Source organism: Geospiza fortis, unplaced genomic scaffold (assembly GCF_000277835.1).
Source record: "Geospiza fortis unplaced genomic scaffold, GeoFor_1.0 scaffold173, whole genome shotgun sequence".
Lineage (NCBI taxonomy): Eukaryota > Metazoa > Chordata > Aves > Passeriformes > Thraupidae > Geospiza > Geospiza fortis.
Window position 1 is genome coordinate 2843363 of NW_005054334.1, and position 18975 is coordinate 2862337.

The window sequence follows — 18975 nt, forward strand, 5'->3', positions numbered from 1 at the left end:
TTAATCTCTTCAAACAAAGATTCCCAAAAAGCTGCTGGGATGGAAATGCATTTGTGCATTTGCATTTAAAAGTAGGCAATGAGCCCCTGTTGGCTCACTGAAACATGCACAGAGTTTCCTGCCACAAGCTTGTGACATATGACAGGGGGGAGGACAAGGAGGGGAAGGAGGAGTCGCAGGGAAACCCGCCCCCCCAAAGCTGCTGCGGTCTTGCTCGCTGCCTCCTGGTTGTTTCAGTTCTGTGAAGCATCTGAACAAACCAAATACAAGGAGGAACACCAGTTGTGTTGAAAATATATCGTGCTCTTCAGGATGGACCTTTGTCCTGCTGGTAAGCCTCAACCATTGTGTGTCTTTTTTGGGGTGAGGGCTCTGCGCTCAGTTTGATGGAGAAGAGCACACCATGAAATCCCAGCAGCCAGAGTGGGTGCTGTGGCTGGAGGAATGACATGCTGGAAGACCCCTGGTACAGTTAAATGCTTATCAGTTTTCAGCATTAGGCATGGGTTTCTTTTTACTTTCTCTCCTTTCCCATCAGGAGACATTTCCCCACTGGTTTGAATGGCCTTTGTACTGAGAATGTTACTGCTCTGACTCCTTGGGCCAGCGGTGCTGGGCCAAGCTGGGAACTGACTCCTCGGTGTCAATGGTGTATGTGACACCTGGGTGAGCACTGTAGGCTTTGGCTGCTCTCATGCAACTCTGGCAAGCTCCTCTGTGGTGCTTCCCTACAGATGCCAGGAGCTGGCTTGCCTTGGTGGAGCCTCTCATGCAGTTGGGTATCCCAGTGTAACACCCGTGCAAGGCTTTTGGTGCTGGGGCCTCCCTTGCTTATGGCCATGTTAGAGGTAGACAACTGTATTGGGGTTCTAGAAGCTCCAAGGGATTTACAGGTGGGCCTGCCTGGTCCTGAAATAATCTCAGTGGGCAGATGTGAGTGAGGGGAAATGAACCACATCTGAGGAACTGAGAGAGATCTTAGGTTTTATTTCCTGCTTTGGCAGGTGGTGGATAAAGTGTTTGGGATTCAGCAAGGAAAGGCTTGCCACCAGACTGAACATTTCCAGCTTCTGGCTGAGGAAGCTCTGAGGTGTGTCAGAGGGAGAGCTGAGTGGGAACAAGCTGAACAAAGGAAGAAAATGGATCACCTTGCAATATCTCTTCTTGTTCTGACTCTGTCCCCTCAGGCTTTTGTGTATAGGATATGGAGAGTGAAAGCAAAAAGCAGTGCCCAGTTTCAACAACTGTTGTGCACTTTTTAGCTCTGAGATGTGTAGCCAAGGAAAGGGCATGCTCAAGCCACGTACCAGCCTTGCTTGCCAGGGAAATTGGTGGTACCTGTAGGAGCTGAGTCCTTGCCAGCATCTGACTGGTATTGAATGTCGATGAAAATCGGTCTCTTCTGATCAGCCAGCCCTCACTCTCTGAAAGCAGCTGTGGACAAAGGTTCTGCAGGACAAACTGGGCAGGAGGATGGATAACTGATCCTTTGCTATTTATTTTGGGGTGTGCCTTCGACAGAAACTGGGTGTCTCCTAACTGAAGTTTGGATACAGTCATTCACTCAAGTTATGTGTTACTGCATTAATTGTGTCTTGAAAGTTACACATTCAAGCGAGTGTACTTTCAAGAAAGTATACACACTGCAAGAGCACAATGAGATCCTATTCAGGCACTGTGGGGGTTTGCTCAGTTCTGGGTAGAGGCAGAGCCTGAAGACAGGCAATGCCTGGAAAGATGTGCTGGCTCTGACTGATGTTTTTGCTCAATCCCATCCCGTCATTCCAAAGCTGGGTGAGAAAGTGGGTTTGTTTGATGCTGAGCTCCCTTGGGAGCCAAGGCTGCCACCAGAAGCAGTTTTCCAGTGAGCTTTAGAGTATTGAATGCATTTGGAATTGCTCAGTTGTGGCATGATTGTCCTGAAGGTCAGAGGTGTGTGTACACCTTTCCCTGGGGCCACTCCTACCGGGAGATATGATGGTCCTGTTGGGTGCACATCTGTTTGATGCCTTGGGGAGGCTGCTCTCCCTGCAGTGTGTGTCCTCTTCCAGCTTCCTTCAGAACCCTCTCAGGACTGTCGGAGTGAGGCCACAGAGCAGGTGTGCCAAGCCCCTGAGCTGAATGTGTGACACATGGGGGAGCAGGCTGGTGCTGTGGTGTCCTGTGCTGGGATGTGTAGTCAAAAGTCATGGAAAGCTGTCCTGAAGGATGGGTGTAAGTTGTCATGTGAGATAAGGGGACCAGTAGACAACATAAATTCTTCTTCTCAGCTTTCCCCCATAGCTGAAATGTGCAAATTAAGCCTGTTGGGATTTATGTTGAATTTCTTCTCACACAGTTCTCTGGCAGAGAACTGTGGAGTGCTGCAGGAGGGAGATGCACATGGCTGGAGGGAATTGAGGAGTGGAAGGCTTTGTCATCTCTCTGCTACTAGACTGGTACCTGTTTGTGGAGGTGGTGGCCTGTACTGGAGATGACACAGCAGCCATATCAAAAAAGAAAAGGAATTTCAGGTGAAATTTTTCTACCAGGGAGCTTCCTTCACACAGAAGCTGCCTGTCAGGCTGCTCTGCTTTTGTGCTGCCATGGGTGGAGGTGCCCAAACCCTTTAGCAGCAATACTCAAAGCCCTACATTGCCTTGCAAATGAGCCCAATGAACCTTTGCTCTCATACCACCAGTGTGTAACACGGGTTTGCAGTGGCACAGATACAATCATTCTTCTTAACCTTCCCCTGCTGCTTCTGCAGTTCATCCTTCCAGCCCTCCTGGGTGGTCATTTCCCACTTACCTCTGTGCTTCAAAAGCCATCTCCCTATTCCTACAATTTTCCATGGGACTGGAAGCCTTGCACCTGAGCGGTTCCGCACAGCCCTTTGCAATGGGAAATGAAACCAGCAAACACAGAACTCTCTGCTGGCCACACAAGTACCCAGATGTTTGGGCAATTCTGACCTACCCTCTGGGCAGGGAGGCTGAAGGCATAAGCCACACAACTGGAATTGAAGTTTGTGTCCTGAGTGACAGCACTGAAAATACAATCCTGGTCAGTTTGTGGAGAACTGGCAGGTCTTTCTATGTGGGTCTGCCCTGACAGTGGGGAAACAACCTCAGGAGCAGGTGTAAGACTCACAAATGGGATGCTGATGCACTTTCCTTTCAACATTTGCTCTCTGAAAATAAATTCCAAACAATAACCTAATGTTCTCTCTGGAGAGGATACTAACCATTTTTTGTGTGTATGAACTGGAAAACTTCGTTGTTGTCTGGGCTGAGAGCATCCTTCTGAAACCTGCGGGTGTTTTTGTGGTGTGTTCTTCATCAGGGTGAAATTTCCCCCTGTGCAGAGAACCCTGACCAGGGCTGTGCTTCATCTGTGTGCTGACCTAGTCCTAGAGGGAAGTAGAACTGAGGTGATACTGAGGACTTTGACAAGGCATGGACCATTTTCTAAAGCAACCAAGGACTTAAGTTGTATAGGAAACCTGACGAATGCCGTCTCTGCAGCTCAGTCTAAATTGCCCTAAAAGTTTGAGCTGCCCATTTTTTCCAAACTCTGTCGCCCTTTCCCACCTTTTTACCCCTTGATTCCTTCCCCTTCTCTATGACTCCTTCTTTTTCTCCCCTGCCCTCCCCCCCCACCACAGTCCTTCCCACAATTTTCTCATTCTGACAAACTCAGCAGGTGGGAGCTGCGAGTTGGGGTTTTCAGATGTTCAGGAGGAAGGGGACCTGTGTTAATTACAGCCTTGTTGGGGGTCATGTGGGTGAGATGGCATCCCCTGGGAGCCTCATGACTCTTTGAGATGCTTTAGTAGACACAGAACAACTGAAGCAAAGCCACCAGCCACACCAGAGTTTGCTAATGGGGTGGGGAAGGCAAGGTTCCTCAGGGTTGTCCTCCTATGGTGCTTTGTGGAAAGAAATACAGGGCAAAAGGTCTTTGTTGTAATTTGTCAAGGATTCACCCCAGTGATTCCACAATTACAAGCCCTGGCAGGAGTGGGAGAGATCAGCTGGAGAGATGGAGAGGTTGGCCTGATCTCCTGCAGACACCACAACTGCAGGATATAGAAATTAAGCTGAAGAGCCTGGGCACTGCTCAGAGGCTCAGGGCTGACATTTAAAGGGAAGTCAGCAACCCACCAGACAAGTACCAGAGCCACTGCATGTTTTTGGTTGGCTTTTTTTGTGGTTTCTTTTCATTTGTTTGTTTTTTGTTTGCTAACCTTCCTGCCTGCTTTGGTTTTCCCCTCACCTACAGACTTGGCTGTTGCAAGCTTTTGGATGCCTTTTTCCTTCCCTCTTGACTGGCTTCATCAATCAGGCAGCTTCTTGTTGCTCTTCACAAGGGCTGCTTGGAGGGCTGGGAGGGCACGTGGGTCCTTCCCAGCCTGGCTTCATCCTGGCTCCTTGTCCTGTGCTTTACCCCCACAGACTCAGCAGCCTCTCCCCAGGGAATGCAATGCTTGAAACCATCAGGAAGAGTGGCAGGAAAGAGGCTGAAGCCTGAGAAAAGTAACAGGAACATACTTAGCACATGGAAACCCAACCAGCCAGGAGGATAGGGGAGAGATTAGGATTGGGGAAGGAGAGTCTTTCTGAGCTGTTGTGGCCATGACAGGAAAGAAGCATACTAAGATGATTGCTCTTGTTGCTTTTCCTTCTGTCTGTCGTGGCTGCTTCCTTCCCTTTTTTTCCTTCCACTCACATTTATAGCAGTTGTTTTGCATGTGAGATCCACACTAAGAGAATTTCCAATGCAACTGGTGCTACTTCCCCTTTTTCTGGGAAGACAGGAGGCCCAGAGGATTTTGTTTTATGAAACAGTGGAGCAGGGCATCCAGTGACTTGACCTGGCTTCCTGGGGACACTTCATCTTGCAGTGTTTAGGTGCAGCAAGGACCGTGTCTGCAAGTTCACCAGTGATCTCCAGTGCTCTCAGCCTTCTGCAAGCTCTGCTTTTTTCCTGGGGCCTCATCTTCTGCTTTGTCTCCCCTCTAGGGCTACAGCCTTCTCATTCTCCTTGCAGAAGAGGCTGTGGTTCACCTGGATTATATTTAGCAGCAGTACTGTCACCCCATATTTTTGGTCTTTTGTGAATCATATTGTGGTTGCCTTGGTTTTGCTGCTATTTGTTTAAATTCCTGTACATTACAAGGAAGCCTACTCATATTTCTGCATTTTCTGTTCACAGAACAACTGTTCACAGAACAGCAGCCACTCAAAGACATTACTTTTTCAGCAAGGCCTTTATCCCCTAGATCCTGCCCTCATACCTGAAAAACCTTGATTTTCTCTCTTAAGCCATTTCTGACTCTAGCTGTGGCAGATCAATTCATGAAGCCAGTGGTTTTCTTGGGAGGTTTGGATGTAGATGAAGTGTTTAGGTCGTAGATTTTCAGTACCTAAAGATGACTGACATAACAACCACCAGAGAGCATTTAGTGAGACCTCTTCACCATGCTCAGGACAAGCAGAATTGGCTGAATAGGCAGTGGGTGCCTGCGGGGTCAGCTGAGAGGGCTGTGCAGAGCCTCTGGCTGCAAGGAGAGGGGGTGTGGTCTGTGTGCACACTCTGGGCTGAGAACCATTTGCAAGGCTAAGGTGAGGTGCGGTGGTTGCAACAGCAGGGAGCACAGAAATCAGGGTTGCTGTGGAATGACCCTAGGAGAAGGTAAGTGCTGAGAGGCTGGGGCAGCTTTTTCCATGATATGTTGGCCCCTGTAGAGTTTTCTCAGGAATCTTTATTCTTTCAGAATCAACTGGCTTGACTGGGGCTGAAGAGGCTGAAATAGAGACAATCAAGAAGCGCAGGCAGGAGCTTTTGGATGACATTGAGGTAAGGGCCATCCTGTCCCTTGTGCCTCCCTAGCCTTCTCAAACCTGTCTTCACCAAGGAGCATCTTTGCATAACAGTCCAGCCATGCAGAAGTGTTCTTGCAAAAGAGACATTTTCTCAGTCATGATCCAGCTTCAGTTTTAAACTTCAGGCTGCCCTGGCCTGTTTGCCACCAGGGTACATCCAGCCTGTGGTACTCTCTGCTGCATGAATCATCAGCTGCCCCAATGGGATGTTTGAAAAGGGCTCAGATTATGAGCAATGTTGAGCTGGGATTGTATATGTAGGAGTAAAGAAATGTCTTCACTAAGTCGTACTGGCAGGCATCTGGCTCAGCATTTATGATTCTTTTTAATTACTGATTACCTGCTAATGGCATATCAGTCCTAGTTACCTGCAGCATCCCCCTGTGTTTATCAAATTTTCTTTGCTTTGTGGACCTCTAGCAAGTCCTCCATGAAGGATCCTGTCTCTTCAAAGAGGTCTCATGGCAGGACCTTCCACACAAGTGTCTGTGGCCAGGACTTGTTTTCCTTCTTTTCTTTTAGCAGACTCAACCATTTCTCCAGTAGCTCCTAAAATGTCTGAAAGTAACAGATTCAAAATCAGTCACTAAGACTGCATCACAGCCCTGCATGGTGCTCTGCCCTTTCCATTCCATTCTGCCTCCACCATGAAATGTGGTTTCCCATTTGAGAGAGCTTATAGCACTGAATCATTGGACTTGGACTGATTTTTTTCCACAACATGAAGCTGTCCAGATGCCTAGGGAATAGATGCAATATTTCCTGGAATGGAGTAAAGGATTAAGCCAAACTACATGTTACTTCTTAGGCTTCCAGACCTCCTCTCTCTGCTGCAAACCAGAATGGTCTCTCATCCCCCCTTTGCAAAACAGATTATGAATTTACGTGCCTGGGATTTGCTTGTGTGTGTTTGTTTCTCTTCAGTTTTCACAAGAGGCAATGGGCACTGTAAGAGCAGGATACTTGAACAGGAATGCTACATTTTTTTTTGTCCACTATGGACAGAGAAAGGTTGCTAGACTGCACAAACCCATGCTTTAAAACCCAAAGCCATTAAGCAATGGAATACACAATGTCCAGTGGAGTAGAGTGAGTTTGGGTGAAAAGAGTGCCATAGAACAAGAGACATTTTCCCCAGGGGATTTTTTTTCAGAATGTATCTATCAATACCCTTAAGGACAAAGACTTGGGGGCATATCTGGGGGAAGGGGAGGGGGGAGGAGGAGAAAAGAGGATGGGTCTTGGCTTGCCAGTAACACTGCAAAAAGACAGCAGTGAATAAAATAACAAAATTGATAATCATTTGAAAGTCATGAGCTGAGATCATGGTTCTGTTAGATTTGTGAAACACCTAAAAATTCATAAGGAACACTCACAGCTCTGAGGACCAATGAAGTACAAGAGAAGGTGGCCAGAGCAAAACTGAAACCCAGAAGTTCTTTTGTTATGGAATATTGCAGAAATTCAGTTTCTCTATCTGATTATGTACTCCATCCACATCCTCATTCCTTGATGAGAAAGGATCTGTCATAAAATAATCTTTCTTCCCTTGCCTGTTCTGGTTGGTATGGGGAAGAATTTGGGTGATTCCTAGAAGAGAGCTGTGATGCACTTTGGCTTTGAGGTGGAGCATAACTGCAGGATGGAAACAGGGAGATATAGACACTTTCATTTCCATGGTAACACAGAATATCCAGCCAAGGCAGCCATGATCTGTCATGAGCCTAAAGGAAAGTAAATTCCACGATTGATTTTTTAAAGTCTGGCAGTAATTACTTTACTCCTCTCTTTTTTTCTCCACTGAACAGAGTTATCTGCTCAATGGTATTTAAATGACAGGTACATTAAAAATTCTGTGTTTCACAATACAGCCACTTTAGGTTCATATTGATCTCACAGTTACCAGTTCCACTTCTCCTTTCCTGGATGTGTAGCAGGGCTATGCAAAATAAAAACTCAAAAGGAATGGGCACAATGGAAGGATTCTTGCATCTGACATTGTTTGAGGAACTGGAATTGACAATGGGGCGAGTTCTCTGACACCTGCCACACTGATTGAGCTTGATTTTTCCAGTCTTGATTGACCATAGGCATGAGAACATCCTTCTGTCTCTTTTTCCAGTTGTTTTCATCTGGAATCCAGCAGGGTCATTCCAGAGCAGTGCCCATTTCATAGGCATCCTTGGCTGGTCATGACCACCTGACCTGTCGTTTTCCTGTGACCAAGGGAAGAAGTTAGACATGCTCTTACACTTCCTTAGGCTGTGTCTGCTGTTTTTCCTTCCATTGCCTTCATCTTCCTGATATTTCTTTTGCAGAAGCTGAAGGAGGAGATTGCTGGGGTGTTTGCAGAGATTGAGTGTTTCCAACGTGGAGAGGAGAAGCAAGTGGCAGACAATAATCCTGAAGAGCAGATCAGGCGAGTGGAATGAATATTCCTTTGCTTACAAAGTCTCTCTTTTTAAGTTGAAAAAACTAAAACACTGATGGGATTTGGTTCACAACGAAGTCAGGGAAATGGGCGGGGAAATGAGGCCCTTCTATCCTCTTAGATTTCTCATTATTCCTGGATAGTCAGACACCTGTCCATGTGATATCTCACCTTGTAAGTGAAATGACATGGTCCTTTATTCTAACTTTTCCTTCTTTTCTGTGTTTACAGCAAGCTGTCACAGAGGGATAAAATTCTGTCCCTGGGCCGGAAGAAATTCAACATGGATCCCGAAAAGGTAGGATTTGTTCATTTCACTTGTGAGGGTAAAGCTGGGAGGAAGAGCCTCTGCTGGCTGCTGTTCAGTTGCAGCCACTGATGTCCAAGGAACTGTGGCAGGGGACTGTGGGGATGGGTAATGTCATGGTTTAAGAAGAAATAGGTTTTCTGAGATATGCTGTAGTCAAGCTAATAGGTGTTCAGATTTTAATATTGGCACTTAGTTTAGCCACTTAGGTATTGGATACGGCTCTGAGAACACAGAGGTTAAAAAGCAGAGCTCTCTCAGGAAAGGCTCTCTTTGAGTTCCGGTCAGTGAAGAGTCCAGACCTTCCCTGCCCGGCTTTGGGCTGGGTGGGGAGGGGAAACCCATGCGGCCGTGGAGTGAGCTGGGCCTTGGACAGAGAGAGGGTTGAAGGCCCCCTGAAGATAGAAGGGTGGAGGAGCACAGAGAGACATCGAGCAGCCCACCCCCTCCAGGAGAGAGAGCGGGCTGGTGTCTGTGCTTGTGCCAAATTTGATAGCACGGCCAGCCGAGAAGGAGAAGGAGGGAGTGCAGCAGGGGGGGGCACGGTGAGAAGTCGTGGGAGTTCCGGGCAAGCAGAGCTTGAAATTTTAACCCTTTTCTTAAATAATGGAAACCTTACGAATACTGATCTTCCTAGATCTGAATGAGAAGATAGACATAGAGATGAAATAGAGTAAGAAATGAGCAAGTGTGATGCAAGTTTGTAAGAGAACTTGAGAAGAATCCTATGTAGCAAGAGATGATAGAGTAGCCTTTAGCTAGACTTCTTCTTGTATAGCCATAGACTAAACCATTTTTCTTGTGACACAGAGACTGCATCCGGGGGGGGGCAAGGCTTCAGAACTGAGAGAGTTCAGTGTTAGTGCCCCTCGGCCCCAGAGAGTGAACAAATTTAGGGGGGACAGCTGTCCCAAAAAGAGAGACTGTGCCCTTTTTAGAACTAGACAAAGTACCCTTAAAAGAAACAACCCTAGAAGCAGCTCTGGTCCATGTTCAGTAGTGAGAGCACTGGACATAGAAAGAAGAAGTCACGACAGCAGATGTACTCCAAGCGGTGCCACGAGTGACACAGAAACACACGAAGTTTCAACGGTGTTTCCAGAGGAAGCCTATAGCACAAGAAAGACTCCTCTCCTCTTGATGAACTGAGAATTGATTGTCTGAAAAATAGTGATAGACTGAGAGCTGAGAATTTAGAAATGTGATTCTTCGTAGATAGATGTATTGTATTGAGAATTTAGTAGAGAGAAGAAATGTTTTTGTGAAGTTTTCATTTTCCCTGTGTGTGTGTGTCTTTTTACTTATAGTTTAGTTAATAAACTTTTCCTCTATTTCTAAGTAGAAGCCTGCTTTGCTTATTCCTAGTCACATCTCACAGCAGACACCAAAGAAAGTGTATTTTCATAGAAGCACTAGCATTGTGCCAGAGTCAAACCATAACAGTTCCCACCTCACTGAGGTCCCTGTTGGGAGCAGCGTCCACCCTTCCCCTGACTGAGGTCTTCTGATATGATCAGGCTGGGTTGCCTCCCCCCACCATGGGCTTAGAGGCCACACCATACCATTCAACCCAAACCTAAGAGAAGTAAAGGGAGGATGCTTTGACACTGCCAGCGTGCCGTGAGAGCTGGACTTCCTTCAGCACAGCCCTTCCTGACTGTGAGAGGCTAGGAGCTTGCTATAATGTGATAAAGGAGGATGAACTAAGAAGAAGGTGAGACGTTTTGAGAGTGTGTCAGGTTCCTTGGCTCATTCAGAACAGAAGAGGACAGAATGCCTCTGTCATTTTGGAAACAGTTTTTGTTGAATTGTAGAGTGAACATAGCTTTTCCACTCTCTGGAGCTCTGACCACTGGTGTCAAGGCTCCATAGCCTTCAGCCCTCTGCAGAAAGCTCTAAAACTATGATGATTAAGTAGAGAAGATATGAGAAAGGCAGTTCCGTCTTCCTTCCTTCTCATTAGTGGAGCATTTTTTGAGCTCTTCGTGGAAAACCACAAGCATTGATCAAACGATAGCTGATCATCAGCTCCACACCACAGCCAACATCTTGGGTGGCTGCTGCTCTGTATGACAGCTTTTCATGCCTCCTCTGTGCCCTGCTGAGAGCGTTAAGGTGCCTTCCCCAGTGTGCACAGCCCAGCTGGAGTGTTGCCAATCCCCTGGACGTTCCTCTGCCAGTGGGAATTGTCTCAGAGCAGCAATGTCAGCACTTAGAGCCTGTGGGAGAGTTGGTTTTGTTTTGCCCCTCTGTCTGACCTTGGTTTGAAGCCCCTGAGGCATCTCTCTCTGCCATGCTGTGCAGGGATGCCCAAACTAATTCTAACCCCAAACCAGTTTAGCTTTATGAGTTCAATGCCAGTCAGACTGGTCAAAATGTTACATACTCTGTGTCTGTATAATGCAGATGTCTGATTATTGCCTCCCTCTTGCTACATGCCATAGAGTGGGAGGTGCTGCAATGCAAGGAAATTTCTTTGCCCCTCCTTTCTAAGGTTACACTCCATCCATGCAATGCTGATACTTATAAATGAGTTCCTCTCTCCAAGATCCCATGGAAAGTTCCTGAGGCTAGAGGAGGTAAGCATTAGGAATCCAGTTGATAAAAAGCTTTGGGGAGAAACATTTTCTTGTGGAAAATGGGGCCCCATCATCACTGCAATGCTTTTCAAAATTAAATTGATCTTACTGAAAATCTGTCTGGGGAAAAAGAAAGGAAAATAGAGTGGAAAAAAATCTCACCAAATTTTTGATGGCTTTGTTTAAAACTGCTTTTTCTTTGGGGCATTTTAAAAATAGTTTCATATCTATTGCAAAAGAAAGTGAAATGATTCTCTTGAAGTAGAACATGTTGATGGATCTAAAACAATTTTCATTCTTTTATTGTATATTGCAAGGAGAACTGCAGTGTGGTCTAGAGAACTGCAGCATTGTGAGATATTGTCAAGAATCTTTTGAAAAAAGCCTCAGCTTTTTCTCTGGCTTTAAAAGTCATGAAATTCTCTCTAAAATAGGATATTGACTCTTTGTACAACCCAACTCACAACCTCTATATTCCTTAAAAAGCATATTCCATCCTTATTGTTTAGGAGGGATGGAGCTGAAAAGATTGCAGACTTCTCTGTTCTGTGGCATAGAAGAAAAATCTAGGAAAAAATTGTCTCAAGTTGTTTCAAGCCCATATTTTTGTCTGAGTACGTTTTTTTTATTATGCCTTCTTTAAAACAAACCGTTTTTCTTTTAAGTTAAGTTAATTTAGGGGAAAAAAAAGACATTTAGGAACAGAACACGAAGACATTTTGATTGAAAATATTAAAATTTATTATTTTGACTTTTCCTTTTTGGACTTTAAATTTACATTGCCCTATTTTGTTTGAGTTTCCATCCCAGTAAAGCATTTAGCCAAATCTAGGGATGAAATGAAAATGGACTGACAACCCATAGTGGATGAAGAAGGATTGAATGAAGATGAGAACATGGCTGTGGTCTCCCATGAAGGGGGTGCGGAGTAAGAGAGGAGCAAGTACACTAAAGCAAAGGAAGGCTGATATCAGAGTGTTGGGATCCTGTTTTCTCAAAAGACCATAGGGCTGCTTTACTTCCCCATCTTGCTTCTCCTTCCCAGGGGATCCAGTACCTGATTGAGCACCAGGTATTGTCTTCAGACCTTCAGGAGATTGCCAGATTCCTCCACAAGGGTGAAGGCCTGAACAAGACAGCCATTGGGGATTACCTGGGTGGGAGGTGAGCAACCTAGGATGAGGAGAGCCCTTGGAGGCCCTGTCCTGCCTGGCCCCTCTGAGCTACCATTTTGGATGACCTGTGGCAGACCTCATCCAGGTGCCAAGACTGAGCATATCTCCAACCACAGTGGGCTGGGGGGGCAGGACACTCCTGGGAGGGTCTTTGGAGTGTGCCTAAGGCTGGCTGTATGGGCTACCTTTTCTCCTGCCTGTAATGGGATCCGTCATCCCAGAATGGAGTGTGCACCTTGGCTTCTCCTTGGTCAGAGGGGAGGTGAGGTTGGGATGGAGCCAGGTGTGTGTTGTCACATCAAGGGACATCCAGGCAGAGCAGGGTCAAAGCTCTCTTCTGACCTTTTCCCTCTATCCTCTCCCAGGGACCCCACAAACATTCAGATCCTGCAGGCCTTTGTGGCATGTCACCAATTTGCCAACCTCAACCTGGTGCAGGCGCTGAGGTGAGTGAGCGTGCAGGGGACCAGGGACAGTGCTCAGCCTGCTCAGCCACTGGCTCTCACCGCACAGGAAGGCCAGGAAGCCCTCTTGGGCTGAATGGGAGCTTCCCAAGGCCCTGCTGTGTGTGTTGGCTCCAGGGCTGTTACTCTGTGAGGTGTCAACAGCTTCTCAGCGGGGTGGGAAACACATTGTCCCTTGATTTGGTTGCCCATGTGCAGAAGAGTGGGTCACTGTGGTTTCAGTGTCTGGGGGATGAAAAAGGTTATTTTTGGCAGCAGGAAACATCTGTCCTCAATAACAGTGACTCTGTTTTAGGGCACTTGTTTTATTACAGGCTGCCTCCTGGCAAGACTCTTTCTCCTGAGGCCTCTGCTGCCTTGCAGGGCTCTCATTAGGGGAGCAGAGCTGTGATTTCTGGGAGCCTTAGTTCTCCTTCCCGCATTCCGGGTGTTGGAGGCTGATGTATCCAGGCAATTTCCAGAGAGGAGCAGAGCTCCTGCTCCATGCCCTGTGTTGTCTGCCCAGTGTGATGGGGTGACTCCTCTTATCTTCATGGTGTTGCATGGGTTGAGGGGAGGCATCCCTGTCCCTTGGAGCCCATCTGACTGGTGCTGTGACACTCTGCTCCTGACAGACAGTTCCTCTGGAGCTTCCGGCTGCCTGGGGAGGCGCAGAAGATTGACAGGATGATGGAGGCCTTTGCCAACTGGTACTGCAAGTGCAACCCAGGAGTGTTCCAGTCCACAGGTAGTTAAGGGGGGAAGGCCTGTAAAGCTGAGCTAGGCTGTTTGCTAAGGAGAGGAGCTTTCCTTTTCCATTCACAAAGCACAGGCATAATCACTAGGAAGTGTGTTTTCCCTTAAGCTAAAGGAGGCAGCCCAGTTCCTGTGAAGATTTTCAATAAACGGAGCATCTTCAGTCCTCCTTTTGCTACTGTGCTCCAGGCCCTCCTGATGGGCACCAGACTGGAGAAGGGCTCCCAGCCTCACATGAGATGTTACCTCATCCCAGCAGGGATAGCACTGATAGATGTAGGTCTGCAGAGACTTTCCTTCTGGCAGAACTGTTATTAGACTGCATCTGTCCAACATGCCCCATTATCCTGAAGGCATGGAATCACCTCCCTCATAGGAAATCAACTGTGTCCCTCTTTCTCCTAGCAGAGGGAACATCTCCCTTCTTCTCCTACAAATGAGAGGATGACTGTCTTCTTCAGTGACTAAAATCCAAGCCAACTGCGGTGTGGGTTGATCTGCCCTCTAAGACAAGTGCCACCCATGCTGATTTTCTTTCTCATTGCTAGATACCTGTTATGTACTCTCCTTCTCTATCATCATGCTTAACACCAGCCTGCACAACCCCAATGTGAAAGACAAACCCCACTTCGAAAGGTTTGTGTCCATCAACAGAGGCATTGACAATGGAGGGGACCTGCCAGAAGAGCTTCTAAAGGTAAGAGGAATTCCCATTCTCTCATCCCCTGGGTCCACTGAGGAGCAAAGGTGCAGAGGTAGAGACTGCATCCATTAGCAAAGCTACAGCTGGCATTTTCCTGAAGGCTCAGCAGGCTTGGGACCTGCCCTGTGAGGTAAGGTAGAGGTGGGCAGCCTGCTTAGATGTCTCTGCCTTCACCTAAGGAGCCCGGCCAGAAAAAACTTCTGTCTTGTGTCAAAGGGGCTGCCTGCATCCCACACCTGGGCTTTGCTGAGCAGCATCCCCTCAGGGCAGAGGCTTTAGATCTTTCTCCAGAGTGTTATTTCTTTCAGGCAATTTGAGGGAAGGTGCAGGAGCCTGTAGTCTCTTTTTTCCCCCTTGGCTTGGGATTATGTAGTAAATGATGGGAGATACAATGATGTGAGCAACATTTCAGTATCCTTTGAAATCAGTAACCTGCCTGCCTGTCACTGCTGTATGATGTCACCCTTTGTGCCCCTCAGTGCCAAAGCTTTGCCTCTGTGAAATGTGCCTCCTTGTGGCCATGTAGGTCTACTGGCAACATTTGGCACCACCAGCCCAGGTTCTAAATGGGGCTGCACCTCTGCCTTGCTGAGTCCCATCCTAGTGCCTTAATACTACCCACAGCAGCACTTGTGACATGCTGGGTTTGGTCACTGCGGCCTGTCTTGCTACGGGAGCACCATTTCATGGCTGTGGTTTTCCAAAATGAGACTCTTTTTTATGGCACAAGATGCAGAAAAGAGCTGGTGACCCCCCTGGAGACCCTGTGAGGTGCAGACTGGGCACTGTTTAACCCCCAGTGCTCATCGTGTGCCCTCCTGCCTTTTACCCAGCTTGCCTTGTAAAAACAGAGTGGTGGACAGATGGACCTAGGATAGTTGTGTACAAGCTTTGTCAGAAATCAACCTTTCTCTGTGTCCTTCCCCACCAATGCTCTGGGGCAGAATCTGTTTGAGAGCATAAAGAACGAGCCGTTCTCCATACCAGAGGATGATGGCAATGACCTCACCCACACTTTCTTCAACCCTAACCGTGAAGGCTGGCTGCTGAAACTAGGTAAGGGGGTGGGGGGAACTCCCCTAGTTCCTCTGACTCCCCGTTTGCCTGCCTCCCACCACAAATCTGCCGCGGGAGCCTACCGTCATCTCGTCATCTCCTCTCCGCTGTCCTCTCCCGTCTGCTGCAGTGGGCTGAGGCTGACACCTGCTGTTGAAACCAGCTGCCTGCTCCCTCGTCCCAGCTCCTGCAGGCTCTGCCTCCTCAAAAAGGGACTCAAAAACATATCCCTCCCCATTCCCACACCCAGCAGAGCAAAATTGGCTCTGTGTGTGTGTCTATCACACAGCATCACATCAGTGGTACCATGGTGCCTCCTTGGGGCTCAGCTACAGGGAGAGCTGGGAGGGTGTGACTGTGTGCATGTCAGAAGCTTGGGGGAAGGACAGAAAAATGTGTGACTAATGGCTCCTGAACCTCACTGCCTTTAGGAGGACGTGTAAAAACCTGGAAACGCCGTTGGTTCATTCTGACTGATAACTGCCTGTATTACTTTGAATATACCACGGTAAGAGCTTCACTCATGGCTGGGAAGCTGCCCTGGGTGGTTGTGAGCCTCTGAGGGGCTGGGTAGGAGGCAGGTCTCCCCCTTTTACCCTGTGCTCCCAGACTGATGTCACAACTCCACTGTCTCCTGTGCTGTTTCCTCACCTCTCGTGTGGAGGAGGAGAGAGGCTGGACACTGCAGCTGTGGTCTCCTCTTGATTAAATTCCCCATTGTGTCAATGGAAAGGGTCTCCTGAGGCATCACTCTGGCCCTGTCACCTCCACAAAGGCCCACCCAGGGGAAATCAGAGAGGTTCTAAACAGTGGCATAAATCTGGGGAGTATGTTGGGTGTTAATTCATGTTTCCTTGCCTTCAGGACAAAGAGCCTCTGGGCATCATCCCCTTGGAGAATCTATCAGTCCGGAAGGTGGATGATCCCAAAAAGCCAGTAAGTGTCCATTGGCTGGCACTCTGCCAACACAGGCTATCAGATGGTTGGAGGGAAGCGAAGATGCACACAGATTACTCCTACCATACACAAATTGCTCATGTTCTACTTGCTTCTCAGAGGGAAGGTGCCATTGCAAATTGCCTTGTGCCCCCGTCTAGACATGGCTGTGTTTTTAATTTATGTTTCTGGTGTGAGTAGAGAGCTGTCCTTTGGCTGACTGTGTTGTATGTTTTCATGTGTGTATGTGTGTGTAGGGGGGCAGAGATGAATGCACACAGCTGACTCCCTACTTATTTTGCACCGGGAGATGTGGGTTTAATTTCTCTCCTCGGGGTTCTCCATAATGAGTTACAGCACATGTAGACCAAACAGAACTGTTGGTGTTAGGGAACTTGCCCAGGAAGTGACTCATTTCTTCTGTGTGTCTTTTGTGGATACCCACTTTTCAATGTGTCATGGTTCTGGGAAAAGTGCCTTCTATCTGCATGGTGGCAGGCAGAAAAGAGGATGTTGCATCTGCTTAAGAGGGGTAGGGGTTTTCATGAGTGGAGTGGAGTGACAGATCCTAGAAGGTGTGTTTTGATAAGTGTTGATGATCCATCTCTCCATAAAGCCTGGTTTAGTGTCCAGTTGCTCACAGGAGAGGTGTGTTTACCTAAGAAGGAAGGTCATCTAACTCATAGGGAAAATTTTGGGGTGGGGGAAGATAGGGTCTGTTGCATTTTGGAGACTCCTGCCCATTGGAAGCTCTCTGAGCCTGTTACCCATGGTTGAAGGCAGCAGTCTTCTTGGTCCCCTGTCTAATCCTACTGCTCCATTTTGTTTCCTTTTGGTCAGAACTGCTTTGAGCTCTTCATTCCCAACTGCAAAGGGCAGAAGATCAAAGCCTGCAAAACAGATGGGGATGGGAAGGTGGTTGAAGGCAAGCATCAGTCCTACAAGATCTCAGCAGCCACTCCAGCAGAGCGTGATGAGTGGATTGAGGCAATACGGTGAGGAGAACTTGAGGCTTGAGTTGCCTTTTTTCAGCCCTAGGATCAAGTGGTCACCAAATTTATTTGGCTATCTTTTGTCAGAGCTTGAAAAGGGGGTGGAAAGAAATGTTTGCAGTATAACAACTATGGTACCCCTTGACGTTAAAGAGGTTCTAGGCACCTTCTGGAGAATCTCTAGCCACAGCTAAATTCTCTGCTGTAAGTCTGCAGATCTGCACTCCTACATTTTGATAAGTGGTGTCTCTGTGCAAGTTCAGTTAGGTTGTCTGTGCTGCTCTCCATCATTAAATCTCTTACTTTTGCTCCCATTTCCTCTAATTTCCAGGACTAGCATCACACAGGATCCTTTCTATGATCTGGTCTCTGCCCGTAAGAAAAAGATTGCCAGCAAAAACTGAACCATGACCTGGTCACAGCATCAGAATGGTGGAGGTTATTGGACAACTTCCCTCTCACACTGGGCTCTTGCAGTGAGGAAATTTGGGAGCTTTGGTTCCATCTGCCTCCCACTTGGCAGGCAGATGACTGACAGGATAGCTTGCCCTCTTTGCCTCTTCCCCTTCCAGACTGAAGGCAGAGGCGCAGGGTGCGATCCGCTGAGGACTCTCAGAACTGTGGGCAGGGGTTGCCCATGTCTGAACACAAAGGCTCAACAGCAGTTGGCCTTTGGGTTCTCCTGTGTAGCCCCAGACATGTGGGACAGGATCTGAGAGGAGACAGGATTGTTTGCACAGTGTCTCCAGCCCCTCCTGTTGTCACATCAGGCCAGGGCATTTTTCTGTGAGGGACCATGTAGATTCTCTTGGAGCTGAGCATGGCCCAGTCAGTTGCAGAGCAGAAAGGCCCCAGTGGTTTCTCTTCCATGAACAGATGTGTAAAGAATCTGGGGTGAAGGCCACCAGTATTTAAAAATTTGCTGTGAAACCAGAGGTCAAGGTAAGATAAGAAGCCCTCAGTTCAGAAGAAATCCCTCTCTCCCCCTTCCTAAAGCCTGTAGTGAGGGCTGTAATCCTGGGAAGTCCCTGCTCTGTAACTGTGCCATAAATGTTAAAAAGTTAAAGATAACTGAATCCCTATTCAATGTAAGGGCTAACTGAGCACAGAGATGCTGTGGGACCAGGAAAGCAGCTCTGGGTGTTTTGTTTCTCTTTTTTGAGACTCAGGGACCACCACAGATTTCCTTAGGGAAGAAACCCAAACTCTGTCTCTCCTCCTGGCTGATGGCTGCCTGACAAAGGCTGGTTCCTTGAGCAGCTCAGAGGCCTGGGTTTTGTATCTGAAAGTTTTGCAGTCAGACGGCATGAAAAAATGGAGGTACATACACCTACCTCCCCACCAGCAAGCACACACACACAGAGGCGTTCATTCCCATCTTCATACAATGGTATCATCTGGAGCCTGGGGGGTTTTGTCTCTTGTGTAAAGAGAGAAATAAAAGAGGTTAAAACAAGCCCAAAACTGAGGGTAACGTGGTCATTTTCATGATAAAGTCCGAGGATGTGAGATGAGAGTATCATGTTCCTGTGCCCAGCAGAGCAGCCTGAGCACTGCTGCAGTCTCTTGGCTTTTTCCTTCCTGCAGAGGGCTGTATCTACCAGGCAATCTGCAGCAAGGCCAGCAGAGCCCGATTATTCATTCCACTTCTTTTTGCCCAAGCCTCAGGAATGCTGAATTAATTTCAAGAGGCAGGGAGCGTATCTCAGAGCTGAAGCACGCGCTCACCC

General features: G+C 47.7%; 1 protein-coding gene across 1 annotated transcript; it reads left to right on the forward strand.

Moving 5' to 3' along the window:
* The first annotated feature begins 232 nt into the window (after positions 1-232).
* CYTH4 (cytohesin 4) lies at positions 233-18693 on the forward strand. Its single transcript, XM_005421826.2, has 13 exons — positions 233-331; positions 5759-5841; positions 8186-8286; positions 8530-8596; positions 12230-12348; positions 12725-12805; positions 13438-13550; positions 14107-14255; positions 15206-15317; positions 15749-15825; positions 16182-16253; positions 17094-17248; positions 17577-18693. Exons 1-13 carry the CDS (start codon positions 313-315, stop codon positions 17647-17649), a joined length of 1221 nt encoding a protein of 406 aa, XP_005421883.1. The 5' UTR covers positions 233-312; the 3' UTR covers positions 17650-18693.
* The last annotated feature ends 282 nt before the right edge of the window (positions 18694-18975 follow it).